The 22,996-nt window shown below is 36.5% G+C and overlaps 1 protein-coding gene across 9 annotated transcripts in view; it reads left to right on the forward strand.

The window, feature by feature from the left end:
* Positions 1-13,478, forward strand: part of LOC115210393 — a 274,118-nt gene extending 260,640 nt beyond the window's left edge. For 8 of the 9 annotated variants that reach the window (XM_036502388.1, XM_036502391.1, XM_036502387.1 and 5 more), the window contains 2 exons: positions 2,702-6,585; positions 12,831-13,478. In XM_036502388.1, coding sequence (XP_036358281.1) covers positions 2,702-6,585; positions 12,831-12,875 — 3,929 coding nt within the window. In that variant the 3' untranslated portion in view covers positions 12,876-13,478. Of the gene's footprint in view, positions 1-2,701; positions 6,586-7,779; positions 7,813-12,830 lie in introns of all 9 variants that reach the window. The other variant, XM_036502389.1, reaches the window with a different exon arrangement.
* Positions 13,479-22,996: the final 9,518 nt, after the last annotated feature.

Genomic DNA, 22,996 nt, shown 5'->3' on the forward strand with positions numbered 1-22,996 from the left:
GGTCAATAAATTAAGTACCAGTTACGCACTGGGGGCGGTGTAATTGACCATCTCCTTCCCCACAAATTCCAGGCCTTGTGCCTATAGTAGAAAGGATTATCATCATCATTGTCACCATCATCATCACGTTTGTTTTTTGTGTACATCTTTCATATATGGTAATTTTCCTTTATTTTTTCTTTTGTAACACTAAATCACTCTTTTCTTTAGCAAGTCTCTCTAACTGCACACCTAATGACACTTCACACTCTCTCCTTCAACAAGTCTCTCTACTCACATCATGCATTTCTCTTCTTCATTTCTTAACCACAACTCAATGACTTCTTATTTTAATGCCTGACCCTTTATGCAATCACTCACTGTGTCGGTTGGCTGCTGTACCTTTCGAATTCCTGGTGCAATTTACCCAACAGGCTTTTATTCAGTTTCCAGCCACCCAGTTATACTCACAAAATATAGGTTGAACAAAAACTGTAGAAAATGACATTTGACCTAAATACCATCGAGCTGGGTTGAACCCAGGATCCTGTAACTGCATAGCGAACTTCTTGTGCATTCAGCTGTACTGCCTAAAAATCATGTTATGGGTGTGCATATCTGAAGAATGCTAAGCCACTCTCAAGTTAATTCAAAAACAAGTTATTTACTTAATCAAATAACGGAATGTTCATTATTGATGGATGGCGATTCACTGCCATCATTGTCAATTAACATTCATTGTCCATGCTGGCATGGATTAGACACTATATGATGTACGAGCAGTATAGCCCAGCGTTGTTCAGGCTTGTTTTCTTTTCGACCCTTTAGAATTGGAATTTTTGAAAAGTAAAAATTTTGCATTATGTAGCTTGTTATTCTCTTTAAGTGAACATTTTTCTGGTTGAAATACACCAAAAAATGGCAACACAGCAGTCAAAAAATCGTAAAAAATAGGGATTTTCATAGAAAAAAAAGCACCTTTTTGATGTAAATAACTTTTGGTGTTAACATGGTCCGATCTGAATTTTTTCTGCTACGGAAGGAAGAGCAAGCCTTCTTCTATCATACTCTCAATTTTGGTCAACTTGTGCCGCAGGGTCTCGGATGAGATAGTGTTAGTTGAAGGCTACCAAACCTGCCATACACACAGACAACTTCAGCTTTATATATATATAGAGATTAATAATCTCCCTTTATATCTCAACTGTATAAAACTAAAGTAATCCGGTCACTCATTCAATATAAGTTTTGTCACTAAAGACAAAAGTGTACAAACGTGGGCTGCTTTCAGGAACTGACTGTCATTTAACAAAATGTGTTAAACAAACACAAGTCCAGCAACACTTAGTACATTTTTTTTTTTTTGTTTTCTTCCTCTCGTATACATGCATATATGTTCATACAAGTGCATATAAAAGTACATGTATATAAAAGTTTGCTATTGTATAGGTCAAAAGAACTCAGACATTTTTTGGTTGCATCAATGCTGTTGAGGGAGGAGTGCTGTTTGGATAAGGTGACGGTCACCTTGATCTCTTGTTGATATATAAAAAATGTCATGCAACTGTGTGTAAAATAATAACACAAATAGATTTTAAGTTCTTTATTGTGTTGTAAGCATATCACTGGTAATTTTGGAGAAAATTAGCCTGGTGAAACTCATTCCCACCCAAGCGATAAGCAAAAAAAGGATTACACCAAACACCCATGACATTCGTCAATTTTACTGTTCCCACTGGTGGACTGATCCATTGTGTGGAAGGGAGAATACATGAAGTTGGGGTTAGTGAAAGCTGAGTTAGATGTACTGGGTCAGTAAGTACTAAGTGCTTGTCACAGAATTCGCACCACTCACACTGGTATACCCTCAATCTGTACATTCAAAGTTCCTATATGATGCCACAATGGTGTGAAGATTAAGGGGCCAGTTACTGCATGGTTTTGAGTTCAAAACTAACTCTGCATCTTTGATACCATGGTTAAAATTACTAATATTTTCCTATCTGGTTTTCTTTTATGTTGTATAGTGCTTTGCAGTTACTTCTTGTGAGTGAATAGGGAACTGCCGAAAGATAATCATTCATATATGGCCAATATCACAGCTGAAGTTGTGATGTTTACAACATCCAAATTTACAACCTGATTATAAATTTCAGTGATCGTTAGTTGTCTTTCCATGTAAGCTGCTTGTGTTTATGTGTACGTATGTTTGCTTATATATATAGACGTGTGTGTGTGTTCTCTTGAAATTTTATAAATATTGCTGTATATTAATACAGCAATGGCTCAGTGGTTAGAGCGTTGAGCTTATGATCGTGAAGTTGTGAGTTCAAATCCCAGACCGGGCTGCATGTTGTGTTCTTGAGCAAGACACTTTACTCCGCGTTGCTCCAGTTCACTCAGCTGAAGAAATGAGTTGTGACGTCACAGGTGCCAAGCTGTAACGGCCATTTGCCTTTCCCTTGGATAACACTGGTGGCATGGAGAGGGGAGACCGGTATGCATGGGCGACTGCTGGTCTTCCATAAACAACCTTGCCCGGACTTGTGCCTGGGAGAGTAACTGTCTAGGTGCAATCCCACTGTCAATCATGACTGAAGAGGGTCTCAATGTTAATAACATAGCATGTGTATGAATTCTTCTGCAAACTTGTGTGTGTGTGATGTATCCATTCATTTGTGACAGATTGATTTCTGTATTAAACAACTTTTATCTATTTCAGTTGTTGCAGAGGAATTGAAGTCAGACATGGGACTCTTTATTGAACATACCAACAATATAACAGCTGAACAGGCCAAGAATTTCCGACCGACAACACCTGTGCATAATTTAGGAAACCCTGATGGAAGTCAATCACCAAGACCTCGCTTGACCACTGGAAACGAACTTACTGAGGGAACAGCAATATATCTTGGAAAACATCGCAACTCAATTGCAAGCGCCACAGATGATGACTTCAGTACAACGGACACTGTCACCTCTAATATATCAATGGGAGAAACGCTTTCACCGAAATCTTTTGAGAATGGGAAAATGCGTAGGCCGAGTATTTCGTCAGAAGGCAGCTTTACCACAGTTGGTATGTCAGAAGATTACAACATAAATGGCATTCATGACCAGTTGCCAAATGGTGACACACATATTGAAGAACCACGCATGATACCAGAAATTGTAGAAACTGTTGAAACAGGGGTTCCATATGGCATGGAATCATTCGTTCCCGATATGAATCATGTTGTTGAAAATGAGGTGGAAACTCATGAAGTCAATGGAATTGAAGAGGAAATAGTCATGTCAGTTTCTCAGGATAACGCAAGCCGGCCAATGTTGGAAAGTAGTCCCTCGTTAGAATTAAGTAGGTCTTCAAGTGCTGCTGAATTAGCACAGTACATGAACAGTCCTAAAGAGGAACTGGTGTTGACAAAAGAGGACCGGAAATCTTTGGATTATCGTGGCTCCCCAATGATTGAGAATCAGAGGAAACAGGAAGTGAAAGAAGAAAGCAAAAAGTTGTCTCCATCAAATGAGAAGAGGTCTCCAAAGATAAGGCTGGACGGGTACACTCTGTCAATTGACTCCGAGTCAGATACTATTGATTCCGAATCTACTCAAGACGACAGTATTCCATTAGCTGCTCAAACGAATCTGAAGAAGCAGATTGAACGCTGGCAGAAACAACTGCAGGAACACCTGAATGATAATAGCGGGTTGTACACAGCACAAGAACAAGAGAAACTGAGAGAGAAGGTTGACCAGTGGAACAAACAATTGAAAGAACTCAACGTGACAGATTCTTCCGGGTTTAGACTGCTTGAACAGAAAGTTATGAAGCAACAGATAGAACTTTGGCAAAGGAAGTTGTCTGCAAAAGAACGCCAAAGCGATGGTGCAAAGAAATACAAAGAACAAGAAATCGAATTTTTGAAGAAACAGGTTCAAGTTTGGAAACAAAAAATTAAAGTCATTGAGAAAACTTCCAGCCTGTACACCATAGAAGAGAGAGAGGTTCTTCAAGAACAGATTGACCTGTGGCAGAACCAGCTTGATAAAAAAGGTTGTGACACAGATAGTAGCACCAAAGAACAGAATCTTCTTCGGCACCAGATTGAGGTGTGGAAGAAAAATTTGAAGGATAAGAAATTTGCTGGACATTCTTTCAGTGCCCAAGAACAAGACATCTTGAGAAGACAACTGATTGTTTGGCAGAAGCAGCTTCATTGGTACAAGGATGGAGATTCTTCTAGTCAGAGAGAGATCTTGAAAGAACAAGTGAATGTTTGGCACTCGCAACTGCAGGATGTCCAAAGCCACCAAGATAAAGATAGCAAAGTGGAGCAGGATATCTTAGAACAACAAATTGAATTGTGGCAGAATAAGATGAATGAAAAGAATTCTGGTAGTGAAGCCCTTGTGATGAAACAAATTGACATATGGAAGAAACAAACACGAGACAATCAGAACCCTGATAATGGTTTCCTGGTGATAGAACAGCAACTTCTTGAAAGAGAAATTCAGCTCTGGAATAAAAAGCTGAATGGCAATGATATTGAATCTGAGACTTTCTTGGCTGAAGAAATGGATGTTCTTTGTGATAAAATTGACCTCTATCAGAAGAAGTTACAGAAAAACAATGAAACTAATTCCACAATGGAACCTATTGAACAGGACCTTTTAAAGTTGCAGGTTGATCTTTGGCAGCAGAAGCTAGCAGCCATGCAAGAGAGGAAAGAATCTTTACAGAAATATAATGAAGAGCAACAGAATATTCTAAAGTTTCAGATAGAATTGTGGCAAGATAAACTTGCTCACCAAAATATTGATATTAACTTCAGAGGCACAGAGCTGAAAGGATCAGAGTTGTTAGCTAAAGAGATTGATATTTGGCAGCGGTGGCTTGATGTGAAGAGAGAAAAGAAAGAGACGAGGATAAAATTCAAATTACTTAATGAAGAACTCCAGAAAGATCAAATCCGTCTGTGGCAAGACCATCTTGACATTATCAAGAATAACACATTAGGGTACACTGAGGAAGAACGGGAGATTTTGATGCAGCAAATTGAACTTTGGCAGAGGGGTCTTGTAGAGAACAAAGACAAGAAGATAATTCACCTGGCTGCAGAACAGGACATTTTGAAGAAGTATATTGATTTGTGGTACACGAAAATGAAACGAAACTCTGACACGTCTATTGGAGAGGAGGAGTCTGATGTGAGAGAACAGATTTCTATTTGGAAAAAACAACTAAAACTGTTTAATGTAGAAGAGACTCTTTTACCACATTCTGTTCAGCAGGATATAATTAACCAACAGATTATGGTATGGCAAAAGAAACGAGAAAAGTGCCAGACCGAAAAAGACACTGATGAGCTGGGGAAAATTGAGAGTGAAATTCTTCAGCAACAGATAGAACTTTGGCAAAATGACTTGTTAGATTATGAGAAGAGTCAAAATCAAAATGAAAATGTTCCTCAGAAACAGATAAAATTGTTACAGAGAAAACTCTCTAAAACCGACAAAGACGTCAACCCTGAAATAACTGCTCAGGAAAACGCAATCGTCAACCGTCAAATTGACTTTTATACCAAAATGAGCAGCCTCGATGAGGGTTACAACGCTGAGTATATCACTGATGAACAAGAGATTCTGGAAAAACAGATTAATCTTGCACGTCTCAAGTTATCTCAAACTGATGGTAGTTCCTATTATTCAGAAACAGAGTATGACCTTTTGCAGAAACAGGTCAATCTGTGGCACCGCCAACTGATTGCAATCCAGCATCGTTTGGATATTCGAAAGAAATTAGTTGTACAGGAACAGAACTTGCTGAAAGAACAAATATCTTTGTGGGAAGCCAAGTTGAAAACTCACCTCGGTCCTAGTTCTCACACTGAAGAACAGAAAGCTATGCAAGAGCAGTTGGAAATATGGCAGCAACAACTTGAAGACCACAAGACTTCTATATTAAACAAAGGTTCCAATGTTAAAGAAGACCCTCTTGCAGACAAAATGGCTCAGATGCTAAAAAGCCAAGAGGAGATAATTCAAAGTTTCCAAGAGGGCTTGAAGCACCTTCCAGAGAACTTGAAAAATCAAGTGAGATCATCGCCATCATCTCCTCAGACAAAGGTACGTTCATCCAAAGGTATATTGCCCCCTCCTCCAGAACTTCCACAAAGACCAATTTCACCCAAAGAGATTAAGCCCCAAATAAAGCCAATTACAAACTTTCCTCCTCCACCAGAGACATTCAGTGACAAATCACAGAAGCAGAAAGAAAACTCAAAAACCAAAAGTTCAAGCAATTCAGTACCACCAGTTCCTCCCAAACCAGCGACCCCTCCACCAAAACTTCCATTTACAGTGAATCTGAAAAAAGTTGGACCACCAAAAGAGAATTCTCCTCCAGTAAAAACAGAGGTGAATTTCTTTCGAAAACAAAATGACACAGAAGATAGTGGTGTTGTCCGAGCTGTTCCTGCTATGGTTGTATTGAAGCCACCATCAGTAGCGCCAAAACCAAAACGGAAGTTACCAGAACCAGAACTCACACCTCGTGAGCAATTATTAATGGAAATCAAAAATTCAAGCCGAGGTAATTTGAAAGGGGTAAGTTGACAGCCTTGTTACTTTATAGTGTCACTCATATAGCAAACCTAGTTTAATACATGTCAACCATGTCATTTTGAAGCCTCACTCAGTCCCATTGTCTCGTAACTTCACTCAATTCCATCTAATAGCCTCACTCAACCCCATCATCTTATAACCTCACTCACCCTTGATTCAGTTTCACTCGGTTCATGTCATTTCATGGTCCCACTCCGACTCCCACCATATGATCTCACTCATCATTTGTCATCTCGTGACCTCACTTCTTGATATTCCAGATAAATTTTCTTGTTCAAAGAAATGTTTTTACAACGCGGTGTGTTGGCAGAAACGTTAACACACCAGGCAAAAAGCTTAACACTATTTCATCTGTCTTTTCATTCTGAGTTCAAATTCCACCGAGGTAAAACAAGTAAAAGTAAAGATGTTTTTTTTTTCTGTAAGACTTAGATTTAAGAGATGAGGAATTATGTACATTGTTTACATTTGACAGATATTTGTCCTTATCTTGTTTGTTGTTAATACAGCGTTTCGGCTAATATACCCTCCAGCCTTCTTCAGGTGTCTTGGGAAAATTTCGAATCTGGGTTCTCATTCCTAAGGTATTTTTCGATGTTGTTATTATTATTATTCAGGTCTCTGCCTGGAATCGAACTCAGAATCTTGGGGTTAGTAGCCCACGCACTTAACCACTACACCATATGCCCTGAATAGTAATAATAATAATAACAACATCAAAAAATACCTCAGGAATGAGAACCCAGGTTCAAAATTTCCCCAAGACTGGAGGAAGGATGAAGGCTGGAGGGTATATCAGCCGAAACGTTGTGTTAACAACAAACAAGATGAGAACAAATATCCGTCAAATGTAAATAATGTTTATAATATTTTGTTGTTAAAATTTATCTGCAATAGATTGGTCATACTTCTACAAATATACCATTCCTAATATCTTAATTATAAAAATATACTAGGATTTTTTTAAAGATCAGATGGCTTGGAGAGTCCATCTGTGTAAAATAGGAACCAAAGATTTTAAAATGGTGGAGAAATCCTGGTATATCTGTTTGTATGTCGAGTTGTTATTATCAGACATCATTATTGTTGATGGCATCATTATCAGCCATTATTATTTCATGTTCATGGTTAATCCCTAAGCCATTAATATTGATATTTCTCTCTCTCCTCTTCAAGAACACTGTATATAAAGATGGCAGTTAATCTAAGGTTTGTAATCTTTCTGTCTCTTGAGCTACTCCAAGTCTCTCCTGCTCTCGTACAGTTGGTCTATAGTTCCTTTTCTTCCTCCTTAGATACTCAAGCTTTTGAAAGAAAGCAAAGTTTGTTAACCTGGAATAAGTTTGTATGTCACAGGAAGAAGTGGAATTTGACATTTCAGGACATTACCTCTCTCTCTCTCTCTCTTTCTCTCTGTCTGTCTCTCTCTCTTTCTCTCCCCCCACCAAGTGAAGGAATGACACCAAAATGTCAGATTCTACTTCTCTGTGACTTACAAACGTCACTTTTATTTCTTTTGCTGACACCAGACACCATGACTAGTTCTGCTTTAGAGTTTTTATCATTTAAAAATAAAGATGTGTAGACACTTGTAGAACCATGCCCTCCCCAGCATATGCACATACACACATACACACACACACTCACACACATATATAGATATACATTTATTTACAAACCAAGCCAAACCAGACTGGAACCTGGTGCAGCTTTCCAGCTTGCCAGCTCCAATCAAACCATCAAACCTATGCCAGCATGGAAAAACAGACGTTAAAGGACAATGCTGACACACACACATATTTACCCACAAGAGAGACAGAGATAGGCAGAAACAAGGAAAATTCCCCTTGTATTTGAACACTATGCAAATATTCTTTTCAAAAAACTTTCCTTTTAATTTCTCCAAGATTTAATTGTTTCCCATAGTTGAAAAAGTCTCAATGACTGAAAACGGTACTGAAATGTTTTTTATAAAAGCAGCGAGCTGGCAGAAACATTAGCACACTGGACGAAATGCTTAGTGGTATTTCATCTGCCGCTACGCTCTGTGTTCAAATTCTGCCGAGGTCGACTTTGCCTTTCATTCTTTCGGGGTCGATTAAATAAGTACCAGTTATGCACTGTCTGTCCTTGTTTGTCTCCTCTATGTAAGCCCCTTGTTAGCAATAAAGAAATAAATGTTTTTCATAAAATTATTTTAGCATTTTCTACCTTGACTTTTTTTTCCATATATATATATATATATATATATACACACACACACACACATCTTAAGTTTGTTTTTTTAATGCCAACCTGTACCTTTATACAGAGCACTAGCACTATCACCACAACTCTAACACCACTACAGCATCTACTGACTCATTTACCTAACACTGTTACAGCAACCATCACCACAACAATCACCACCATCACCACAATCCTTGTCTCTGCCCCCCCCCCACCACCACCATTACCACCAATCCCACAATCATCAATATATATTCCTAGTTCATCTCCAGTAACTTGAGTACTGGAATCCTGAAGGTGCATTATTGATCTGAGACTTATAGTTAATCAAATACAAGGTATGTAAAAACATGTTTGCGTCTCAATAATCAATAAAAACTCTCCTCTAATAAAGTGGTTTATCTAATTATATTTACAATCACAATGGTTTCTATTTTATTTTATTATTTTATTTTTTTCAATTGTAGCAAGATTTGTTTTGGTTATTATTGCTTTCTATTCAACATGGCAGCCACATTCCACTTCGGTGTACAGCTCAGGACTGTTTCCCTAGTTACTCAACCTCTACCTTAATAACAGAATCTCCATCAATAACACTACATAGTATTGTAATTAGGAAATCCACACAAAACAGTGAAAACTACTAGAAATTATTTGCTCTTGAAATGCTGGTTCCGGTTGAACCATCTAACCCATGCCGGCATAGAGAATGGATGTGAAATAATGATAATGATCTGATACATAAACCAACAAAGCGTTTTCAAATTTAACCCTTTAGCATTCTGATTAATTTATCAAATGTAATGCTTATTTATCCACATTTTTAAAAAATTAGTCATGCATTATCTTGTAGCTTCAAGATTTCGAAGATGTGATTGTTTTTCGAATGATATTGTAGGGTAGATATTGCCAGTTTCGACATAGAATAAGAAGAATATTTGGGCCAGATATGGCCAGTTTTAATGCCAGAGGGTTAAGGATCTCGCACAATAATGAAAGAATCTCTGATTGAATCTCTACCTGCTCAATGTGACAACATCCTAAGTACACGCCTAATGATTGTAATATTTTAGCCTCATCTTTAAGGGATTAATCGCAGGACAATGCCACTTGTGAGTCCATAAAATGTTTGTTAATTAGAGAAATTCAAATTAAGCTGGCATGCTCTATCATCCACAGTACCCTAGCTTCATCTGAAAAGAAAAAAATAATGCTAAGACATCATGGACAGAATGGTATCTGTTCAGACATTTGTCTCTTCCTCTGGGTTTGAGGAATAACCATTTCAAAAATGCCTGTCCTCTCTGCCCCACCCTGAATAAAGAAAAATTAATTCAGTGGATAATATCAGTTCAACTTTTTTTTTCTGTAAAACAAAAAGTTACCAATTTGAAAAATAACTGAAACAACAATATATAAAAAAAATAAACTGATTCAAAGAAAAGAAAAAATTAATTTTAGGAGGAATTTCAACTGTGTTTCGTGGTCTGCTACCACAACAGCTCCTTTATAGGCTCCAGTTAGCTCAAGACATCATCAGGAGGAACCACATCCGGTTTCGGCCCCTACTTTTCTACCGTTTTGATGTGGTGCCCCCCCCCCACCACCACCATTACCACCAATCCCACAATCATCAATATATATTCCTAGTTCATCTCCAGTAACTTGAGTACTGGAATCCTGAAGGTGCATTATTGATCTGAGACTTATAGTTAATCAAATACAAGGTATGTAAAAACATGTTTGCGTCTCAATAATCAATAAAAACTCTCCTCTAATAAAGTGGTTTATCTAATTATATTACAATCACAATGGTTTCTATTTTATTTTATTATTTTATTTTTTTCAATTGTAGCAAGATTTGTTTTGGTTATTATTGCTTTCTATTCAACATGGCAGCCACATTCCACTTCGGTGTACAGCTCAGGACTGTTTCCCTAGTTACTCAACCTCTACCTTAATAACAGAATCTCCATCAATAACACTACATAGTATTGTAATTAGGAAATCCACACAAAACAGTGAAAACTACTAGAAATTATTTGCTCTTGAAATGCTGGTTCCGGTTGAACCATCTAACCCATGCCGGCATAGAGAATGGATGTGAAATAATGATAATGATCTGATACATAAACCAACAAAGCGTTTTCAAATTTAACCCTTTAGCATTCTGATTAATTTATCAAATGTAATGCTTATTTATCCACATTTTTAAAAAATTAGTCATGCATTATCTTGTAGCTTCAAGATTTCGAAGATGTGATTGTTTTTCGAATGATATTGTAGGGTAGATATTGCCAGTTTCGACATAGAATAAGAAGAATATTTGGGCCAGATATGGCCAGTTTTAATGCCAGAGGGTTAAGGATCTCGCACAATAATGAAAGAATCTCTGATTGAATCTCTACCTGCTCAATGTGACAACATCCTAAGTACACGCCTAATGATTGTAATATTTTAGCCTCATCTTTAAGGGATTAATCGCAGGACAATGCCACTTGTGAGTCCATAAAATGTTTGTTAATTAGAGAAATTCAAATTAAGCTGGCATGCTCTATCATCCACAGTACCCTAGCTTCATCTGAAAAGAAAAAAATAATGCTAAGACATCATGGACAGAATGGTATCTGTTCAGACATTTGTCTCTTCCTCTGGGTTTGAGGAATAACCATTTCAAAAATGCCTGTCCTCTCTGCCCCACCCTGAATAAAGAAAAAATTAATTCAGTGGATAATATCAGTTCAACTTTTTTTTTCTGTAAAACAAAAAGTTACCAATTTGAAAAATAACTGAAACAACAATATATAAAAAAAATAAACTGATTCAAAGAAAAGAAAAAATTAATTTTAGGAGGAATTTCAACTGTGTTTCGTGGTCTGCTACCACAACAGCTCCTTTATAGGCTCCAGTTAGCTCAAGACATCATCAGGAGGAACCACATCCGGTTTCGGCCCCTACTTTTCTACCGTTTTGATGTGGTGCCCCCCCCCCACCACTCGCTTTTGGAGGTGTCTTCAGCTCTGGTGTTGGGTGCATGTCTTCTTTCTTCTTCTTTCTTCTGTTCCCTGGCCTCTTCGATGTAGCGTCAACGAGTGTCAGCGGGCGACTGACTGTCTTGTCAGATTTCTCTTTAAATACCTGCTGCTAGGCTCCAGCAGGCATCCCAGCAAGTTGTCACGTGACACTGTCTTAACTTTAACTGACCAATGAAGGTGCGTAGTCTTAGCCCACGCATTCTCTAAACAAGACCGTCACCTGTCATTGAGCGAAGCTAATTCAGTGTTAGCTTGTCTTACCTAGTGATGTTATTTTCCTGCCGGTATGTTATGACTTTCAAGCCATTTTTGGTCTTCCCGCTTCAGCCACATATAGAAGTATAAAAGATTAAATTACTGAAAAATTCTTTCAGTTTAGAAAAAAACTGAAGTGAAATCAGAAATCAACCACTGAAATAGCAACCCTAGAATTGCTTCAATAAAGAAAAAGAAAAAAGGACAATTAAGAGGCATGGTGAGTTCAGCCATGTAGCCCTGAGTTTGATCTCATTGCATGGCACTGTGGACAAGTCTTGAGATCTGTCAGTCCTACAGGCTCAGTAGACCAGAGATTATTTTGGTTTGTATGGCATATAAGCAACTGAGAAAGTATAACACCTCACTCTTGAACAGGACTGAGGTGTTAAACATATATTTGTGTGTGTGTGTTTATACCAGTCTAAAAACTGGGTTGTTTTTTGTAATCTCCCATAATTATAACTTAGTAGTTCAAGAAATAGTGATTGATATAATTAGTACCAGCCTGAACTAAGTCCTAGTGTTGATATTTAAAACCCTTGAAAGGAGCATCCCTGGAATGTTGTAGTTGAATGACCGAAAACAGCAAAAGAAGACAATTTTGTTGGTAAAAACTTCCTTTTAAATTAATTCTTCTTTGAAATTTTTTCTGAAAGGTTTTTCTTTTATTTCTTCTTCACTTTCTTTTTTTCTGTTTCTTTTCAGGTGAAGTTAAAAGACACCAACTGGTCTAAAGATAGCCAGTCTTGAATATCCAGAGTATTAGATAGATGAAACAGCATGTAGAAATCACCAGAGGGCGCTGTTATCAGACAATTCTTTCACACATAAACTTCTGATTCTTCCTATATACTCCTATGACAATTCTCTTTCAGATATGGAAACTTGGAACCTGACCAAAGTTCCTCTGACACCATCAGCTTTGACTCAACTATGTAAATACACCTGGAATATCTATCTATCTACCTACCTACCTATTTTCCTAGCTATTTGTCTACCTGCCTAGCTAGCCAACTACCTACCTTACCAATTTATTTCCTCCCTGTCCTTGGCCACTTCTAAATAATTGACCTTGTGTTCTTTTAGAAGTGATCGGTGAACTAATCTTGAGAAATAACAACAATTAATGGCTCTGTAAGCATTTTTAATTGTTGTTAAAACATTGAATGAAAATAGACAAAAAGAAATTTAAAATACTAAAAAAAGATATTTTAAAAATAAAAGGTCAGAATTACCAAATTTTCTCTAATCAGTTCCAATTATGGGAAGTTTCTAAGATCTGTCCTTATGACTGGGTCATTACAGAAATTGACCTATGAGAGAAGAATGGCACAGACAGACAGAGTGGACAAACAGCAATATATTTATAAAATAAGACTGAGGTCAGGGTCTAAATACTGAAGATTTTTGTTTAATTATTTTTGTGGGAACATACGCAGAATATTCAAGAGAAAAACAGTTCTATTGTAGAGACTTCCATGAAAATCTAATCCTTCTACTTGTGTCGACAAACGTATTAGGGCAAAGGAGTAGCAGACACTGTAAAAGGATAGATTAAGAACTTGGATTTAATTATGGATGTTGTGAGTTCAAACCCTATCAGGGTCAGCGTTACCGAGTGATCCTTTAAAGGGTCAATAAAATAAAACATCAGTCAATTACTGAGGTCAGCACAATTGATTTACATTCCCCCCACCCTTGTTTCCCCTTGCCAAAAGAAAAAAAAATTTGTTGTTTTGCAAAATTAGAAATTGTAATTTTCTTTTTTTTTTAAATTAAAATATGGACTGTAAGACTGAACTGAGATAAAATAAATTTAATAATACAATATAAACAAAAAATAGAAGTACAAAATGCTACAGTGTATGAGGTAATTTTAAAATAATTCAACTAATACCAGAGTGTGTGTGTGTGTGTGTGTGTGTGTGTGTGTGTGTGTGTATACGAGGGGGTGGAGCTGAAAAGTTTCTGGCTTTGGGTAAAAGAAAAAATCAGGAGGATCAATTATGATTTTATTCAACATATTCTCTTCTCAGATTCACACACTTATTGCAGTAGTCCTTCAGTTTTTCTAAACCCTTTAAAAAAACTTGGAAGGTTGGGCCTCTGACCAGGTCCTTTGTGATACCCTTAAAGCCAGGAAATTTTCAACACCCCTTCATATATAAAAATGTATACACACACACACATATTTCATATGCATCAGAAATACACGTTATTATAATAGTCAAATTCTGACCACCTTATACAATTTTCTAAAGCATTTGGCTGTCATAATTATTACTATTAAATGCATCGTTAATGATTTATTTCCTCTAATATCTCTCTGGAATCTTTCCAGCTGTCCAGAATGCTGTGTACTCAGTCAATTTAATATACATACATACCATAACTAACACGTATGCATACACAGATATATGCATATATATATATGTGTGTGTATATATATATATATATATATATATATATATATATTTATTTATAACAAAATAGGGATGAGGTATAACCTCCACCATGAAGAACATTATTGTTGTAATATTCAAGTTAAATAAACATCTGAAGTGAATGTGGAATTATTTCACATTTACATTGTTACTATACACACTTTTTTTTAATATTATACATCATTTACAATTACTGTTCACTTAATATACACTTGTACTAACCTTGTTATAATTTCACTATATAGAAATTGTTTCATTACTTTGTCTTATATATATAACAGATATATATTCTCTCTCCTTAACTACACACACACACAATTATCAAATTATCATCATCGTTTGGTATTTGCTTTCCATGCTGACATGGGTTGGACAGTTTGATAGTATCTGAATATCTGTAAAGCCACTTTGGAATGGTTTCTACAGCTGGATGCCCTTTCTAATACTAATCACTTTACAGAGCATACTCAGTGCTTTTTTTTTTTCATGCCACCAACACAAGCAAGGTTGCTAGGTAACTTGCAAGGAAAGAAAGGAACAAAAGGAAATTGTAAAGAAGGAAACAAACTCCTCAACTATATATATATTACATTACATTAATATTGACCAGTGAGAATGAATGCTTAAAACTGCATTGCTGGATAAGTATTCTTTATTTGTAGGTTAGCAAGGCTACCATTGGTTTAATGCCAACAGAAATCTCAGCAATTATCAAGTCTGCAACATGGAATAGTGTGTGTGTGTATGTGTGTGTGTGTGCGTGTGTGTAAAATAAATGAAGAAAATGTAATTGGTATTTTCAAGCTTTATATAATGTGCACACAGAGCAAGTACAAAAACCTCTATTTATAAAGCTGTGTGTGCATCCATCCTCCTGTATGAATGAGTCTAAGTGCTGGACCCTTTATTGGTACTAAATCAGATCAGACAACTGGAAGTATTCCATATCAGATGGCTCCAAAGTATCCTTGATCTAGCATTAAGGCAAAATAGATGCTGGTATATATTTAACCCCATTCAAAGTTCCCTATACATGGAATACAAATGTCTTGTTTTCATAAGTTTAGTATTAATATCTTCCACCAAACCTTAGTCACAATATATGTTCCTAACACTAGCTTAATTATAACCAAGTTATTTTACTAAATTCCCTTGGCAATATTATTTTGTGTTGTTTCTGATTATCCATAGATTATTTTAATCTGTAAGATCTCTAGCAGAAAGGTAACCAAATCAGTATTTGAGAATTTATGAAAGACCTCTCTTTCTATTGGTCGTGTCTCCACCAATTCTTTATTGGTAATTCATCCATCCTTTTTCTATTCTTGTTTCCAAGACAATGTGTGAATTTGTGGTTTATTATTTATCTTTAGTTAATACATTGAACACATTGAGATCAGCTCCCTTTGATTCCTTCAGCTCCCTAGCAAACTCGTGATGGGTTTTGTGTTGCTAAACACTGATTGTAAGTAACGTTTGAGATATTGTTAATTTGATAAACTGTTAATTTAAATACTAACAATTCTCTTCATTAACACAGTCTAACATTATATACAGTCTTGTTTTTTATTCTGTTATTTTATTAAATAGTCAGACAGATATGTAACACAAAATCATCATCATCATTACAATTTGGTTTTTACTCTTTTACTTGTTTCAGTCATTTGACTGGCCATGCTGGAGCACCGCCTTTAGTCGAGCAAATCGACCCCAGGACTTATTCTTTGTAAGCCTAGTACTTATTTTATCGGTCTCTTTCGCCGAACCACTAAGTTACAGGGACATAAACACACCAGCATCAGTTGTCCAGCGATGTTGGGGGAACAAACACAGACACACAAACATATATACACACATACATACATACATACATATATATATGACGGGCTTCTTTCAGTTTCTGTCTACCAAATCCACTCACAAGGCTTTGGTCAGCCCGAGGCTATAGTAGAAGACGCTTGCCCAAGGTGCCACACAGTGGGACTGAACCCAGAACCATGTGGTTGGTAAGCAAGCTACTTACCACACAGCCACTCCTACGCTTATTTTCTCTAAAAAATTTCTTTAACTTCTGTAAAATAGATGAAATATTTCTGTTGCCTTATATTCATTAAGTATCTATGTGTACCCACATAATCTGTTATTCCTCAATTGTACATTTCTAAACTGATGTCCACCCATATTGACTGTAATTTAAACTAACCAATACAACCATAAACTATGGATTGCTTTGTGGAAGGTTTTAATATCTTGGCCCTTCTTCACCATGCCACTATACATTCTGTTGCCTATCAATATGTTGGCCACTTCTATAGAATCTACTGGCTGCTAACCAAAACCACTTCAAGTCCTTGACCACACTTCAAGACTGTTGATATTAACTATTAAATATGACTTCAGACAGCTGGACAGTCTTGAACTGTTCATCCCATTTAGACAATTATGAACAGTACTGACCACGCCAATGTACTGATACTTCTCCAGTCTGCTTTGGTCAGTAGTATTTGATCACTTGACATGTATTCATGGCCCATTTGATCTCCTTGATTAGAGAGGTTCCTAAAACTTTCGTGACTCATTACTATCCCTTAGAAATTGTTCTCAAGAGGATTTTGTTAATGGAACCAAGGAGATTATTCAAAGACAAATGTCTCAAACCTGGAATAAATTTTGGCAACTCTTCATTAATCGACCACACAGTGCTTGTTTGTGTGTGATTATGGTCGGGCAGAGAAATAAACTAGAAACAGATCCCAACATCCTCTCTGAAACCATAACGACATTTGTGATAATAATGGATATCTACAAACAGCACTGGATTTGGGTGCCAACTCTCTGTTGGGTTTTTGAATGATTACATTCTCATGGCTTATTGATGGCATTGGTTAAAATCATTCTTTGAGGTCAGTAGATTAGTTAGTAAATATTGCAGTTATTTTATTTCCCTCACATAATGTTGTTACACCTGTCTTTCTTTTTTATATATGCATGCAGACACAAACGCATAACATATATATATCAGGCAAAATGGGATTTGTAAATCTAAGCTGTATCCTTTGGTTAGCCTTTGTCTGATGAGATGAGCTTGGATTACATGTAATATATTGTAATGTCACATACTACACAATCAGTTACATTCATGGTGGGTCTGAACTACATGTTGTTGAAACAACTGTAATAAAGGAAGGAATGTAACTTCTATTCTTGGACTTACTCTGTGTATGTGTGGGTAGTTATAAGAAGAGAGATATAAGGGAAAAGATGAGTAGTGAAGGAAATTTCTTACAGATGTGGAACAGAATTCCTAATTACTGACAATAGAACACTTCATTCTTCTACCAAAATAGAATGCTGTACATATTTTTGCCACAGTCACATCTCACTGACCCTTCTAATGAAGAGCTCGGCCAATACTTAAGATTTTTCCTCTCTCAGCATATAAACCTTTCCCATTTTGTGGATTCCTATTCTAGATCTGTCTAGTAGTTTATCCGTTACCTGCATCTCTCTCTTATCAATTATGACTGTAATTCCATGTAGAAAGCAACATCAGTGTCCTCAACTCTGTACAAATAATATACATTGCACTTGGATTCACATGGAGACAAGAATACAAGATATTTCTCGTACTGGTGCCACAATAAAAATGAATCCAGTATATTTTGTAAAGTGGTTGATCACAAAAAGGGCATCAAACTTATATAAGCCATGCCAAAAATGATAGGTGCAAAATGTACATGCCTATCTGGGAGTAAGTCACAATAAGAACTGATTCAAGCCACAACAATGCATTCAAACCCTGCAAGTATGGAAAGCAGACGGATGTTAAATGATGTGAAGAAAACCCTCTAGTCAATGATGCAAGCATGAGATGGGCATGCTGATGATGATTTCACCAATGTATATATAATTTATTATCACCATTAAGGCAGTGAGCTAGCAGAGTTGTTAGCATGCTGGGTAAAATGCTTAGTGGCATTTCATCTGTCTTGACATTTTGAGTTCAAATTCTGCCAAGGTCGACTTTGCCTTTCATCCTTCCAGGGTCGATAAAATAAGTACCTGTGAAACACGTCCCAATCCCCCAAAATTTTAGTAGAAAGAATTATTTAAAGTGGTGAGCTGGCAGAATCACTAGCCAGCACGGCGAAATGCTTAGCAGTATTTCACCCATCACTATGTTCTGAGTTCAAATTCCGCCAAGGTCGACTTTGCATTGCATCCTTTCGCGATCAATAAGTGAAGTACCAGTGAAACACTGGGGTCGACGTAATTTTACTACTCCCCTCCTCTCCCCCAAATTTCAAACCTTGTGCCTTTAGTAGAAAGGATTATCATTATTATTATTATTATTATTATTATTATTATTATTAAGGAGGTGAGCTGGTTGAATTGTTAGCACATTGGACAAAATCCTTTGTGGCATTTATCCCAGCTTTCACATATTCTGAGCTCAAATCTTAGCAAAGTCAACTGCATCTTTCAATCTTTTCAGAATTGATATACTGGGATCAATGTAACTATTTGAACCCCACCCTTATATTGCTAACTTTGTGACAAAACTTAGAACAGTTATTATTATAATGAAAGACCAGCAGATCAAATCATTATGTCTCTTTAAGGTTTCAAGTTCAAATCCTACCAAAGATTACTTTTTGTTCTTCTGGGGTGGATAAAATAAAGTACCAGTTATAATTGAATTCCCCCCAGATTTGTGGCTTTGGACCAATGTGGGAAATCTAAACACCCTGAATATAAAGTAGTGTGGTGTGAATGTTTAATGGGGAAACACAGTGGGGAAGGTGGGAGGGGGTGCTATTGAATAATTCGGGACTTAATTTAATAAGGGCAATGTTTCTTTATAAGATGAATTTAGTGAGATGGGTGGGGGTGAAAGTGAGGGAAATGGATGAAGAATCAACATCTACTGTGAAATAAATGTAATTAAAATTTAAAAACAATATATAACTACATATAAAATGTTGGGGGGATGATGGAGAGATAAAGGTTTTGGTAAATTTAATTACTTTTGATGGTGTACAGGGAATAGGGGACACATATTAAGTGAAATATTTCTAATCTTCAAAATGAAATTCAAATATCAGTAAAATTATTTGGTAATCTTCATGTCAGGATTTTGATGAGTCTATAATCACAAAAGGGTCTCCATCTATCAAGGCTGACCAGATATCTGCACTTGTACACACAGGACTGTGTAAGGTTTTTGTGGAAGTCAGACAGTCTCCCCTCTTCACACCACTGATGTTGTCCAAGGGAAAGAGTGTTACAGATTGGCATCAGTGTCATCACAGGTGTTGTTTGAACCTGAACGAGGACAGCTTCTTCAAGACATCCTGTCTGTTGTTCAATACAGTTCTGCCAACCCAACAACCAGGTTTCATACACTATTATCAATGTTATTCTGTAGACCTCACCCCCTCTCTCCAGATCATTCACAGGTATTCTTAACTGTTTCTTGTAGATTTCTTTCTCTGTCCCCAGAAATTAGTAATAGACTTTTAAGTTTCCATCACTGATTTCCTAATATGCCCACCACTGCAAATGTGATTCTAATTTTAAAAAGAGTTCCTCTATAACCAGGAGACTTCAGTTTCAATGGAGAAATTCTTGAAATAGTAGAAATAAAAAAATATTTTCTGTAAATATAAATAATGTGGAACTAAGTGAAATTCTTGGTGTTAATTCTTTATAAATCGATACGTTTCTTCTCTAATTCCTCAGCCAATGTGTGTGTATGTGTGTTGAAGGTGGCAAGCTGGCAGAATCATGAGCACACTGGACAAAATGCTTAGCAGCATTCCATCCGTCTTTACATTCTGAGTTCAAATTCTGCCGAGGTCAACTTTACCTTTCATCCTTTCGGGGTCAATAAAACTAGTACCAGTTGAGCACTGGGATCAATGTAATTGACTTACCTCTCCTCAAAATAGCTGGCCTTGTGCCAACTACTACTACACTCTCGGAGTGGTTGGCATTAGGAAGGGCATCCAGCTGTAGAAACTCTGCCAGATCATGACTAGAGCCTGATGCAACCATCTGGTTCGCCATCCTTCAGTCAAAATCGTCCAACCCATGCTAGCATGGAAAGCGGACGTTAAACGATGATGATGATGATCTGTGTGTGTGTAAGAGAGAGTGTAACTTTAGAGTTAAGTGGAAAAGCGATGTCCATGATCCTTCACAGGGCCTTCAAGACTAGTCGGGGGTGGGGATGGAGGAAGGTATCCTTAAACCAAAGATTTGGGCCCAACTTGAATGCTTGGGTCTATGAAACACATCTAAAGCACCAAGAGGGACAGGGGTTAAACTAGGTGACCGATAAGACTGCCAGCCAATTAGGCTATCGTGAGATGTGAACTCAGAACAAATACCACAAGGTATCTGATCTGATGTTCTTATAGTTTTACTTGCCACTACTGCCCTGGATCAATATTTTATAGATGAAAGGCAATGCTAATCTGCTAAAATCCCAAAAATGATAACCAATCCTTGACCTCATCATACAACTATTTCTAACAAGATGTTGATGATCATTTCATTAATTAATTTTTATATTTTCTGTTGATGACAGCTCAGGTTTGATTCCACACTAAAATTGTTATGCACTACTAATCAACAAGTATCTAATATTTTTCATTTTTATTTTTCATTTATTATTTTCTTTTTTTGTCAAACAAGACTATACAGCTCTATATTTAAGAGATGAGGAATTATGTACACTATTTACATTTGATTGATATTTGTCCTCATCTTGTTTGTTGTTAACACAATCTTCAACTTCAATATGATGGAGTTTCTCTATATGTCTCCATTGAAGTCTAATGTTGGTTCTGTACCAATTAGATAATGCAGTTCTATATTTAAGAGATGAGGAATTATGTACATTATTTACATTTGACGGATATTTGTCCTCATCTTGTTTGTTGAAGTTGAAGATTGTGTTAGCAACAAACAAGATGAGGAGAAATATCTGTCAAATGTAAATAATGTAATCCTTTAATGACCACAGAGTTGTTTGCACACTGGGCAAGATGCTTAACGGCATTTCGTCTGTCTTTAGTTCAAATTCTGCCGAGGTTGACTTTGCCTTTCTTCCTTTTGGGGTCGATAAATTAAGTACCAGTCATATCGGTCAAGCACTGGGATCAATAGAATCCCCACTCTCCCAAAATTGCTAGCCTTGTACCAAAATGTGAAAACCAATATATCTAAGGAAACACACTCTCTATTTTAATTAATAATCAATAATTTGTAAGAATTCAGTAAAATAAAGCAGTCTGTTGTGATTAATAATCTGATGTTTAGAAAGTTTTAACTTAAAAACGAGCATTTTAAAATGAACAGATTTTGTGTCAAAGACACAGAAGCAGTCTTAAATAGATTTAAATAGAAAAAGGTTAAACAGTTCGTTTAAAATAATGAACCAAACCAGTCATTGCATGTTTACAATTTTGAGGTCATGACTGAGTATTTGGTTCTTGATAACAATAAACATTTTTTGTTATTTTGTTTAGAATCCTTCAACTGGAACTGTCTCAAGCATAAACTCTTAATACCAGCTGTTAGGTTAAACCTGAAACTGAAGGTCAACTTTTCAATTTAAGTCCTCGTAGTTTAAAACTTTCTTATAATACTTCTGACCTTTCCAGAATTTAACTCATTTGTTTGGTAAAGTTTGTTGTGAATCACCATATTCAGCCAATTAGAGTAATTAAAATAATTAAACAACAACAACATAACATATACTGAAATGTTTTTTGGGTTTTTTTTTTTGGTTTTGTAAATTAAGTTTTTATTGTAAAGAATTCATTCAGTAAACTGATTTTAAGAAATCTGTGGGTTTATCCCCAGTTAGTAGTGATCAAAGATGTTCCAACCATGACCTTCCTGCCTTGTTTTCTTTTTTTGTCAAACAAGACTATACCATGTCTCTTTGAAGGTTAATGGTGTATAAATTGAAGATTTGGCTCTATTTCTAGCAAAATAAGTAATACAAATCGAGCCCAGGACTTATTCTATCGGTCTCTTTTGCCGAACCAAGTTACGAGGACGTAAACACACCAACATCGACTGTCAAGCGATGGTGATGGCTTCTTTTAGTTTCCATGGCACTGAAACCAAAACTATGTGGTTGGTAATCAAGCTACTTACCACACAGCCACTCCTGTACCTATGTCCTTAATTTTTCAATTGTTAATCAGGTGTTGAGAGGGGGCAGCGTCCATAAGTAAGGGAAGCTTTCCCAAATCAGCCAGAGCAACAAACACTGACAGTTAGAGAGAGCAGAGACTAAATTATTATTATTAGCTGTTAATAGGTACCATGGGGGAAGGCAGGGGCCATTGCAAAGCTATTGAAATACTTGTTGGTTTACACTGACTGCAAATTTTTTCGTGGATAACATAA

Source organism: Octopus sinensis, linkage group LG4, assembly GCF_006345805.1.
Source record: "Octopus sinensis linkage group LG4, ASM634580v1, whole genome shotgun sequence".
Lineage (NCBI taxonomy): Eukaryota > Metazoa > Mollusca > Cephalopoda > Octopoda > Octopodidae > Octopus > Octopus sinensis.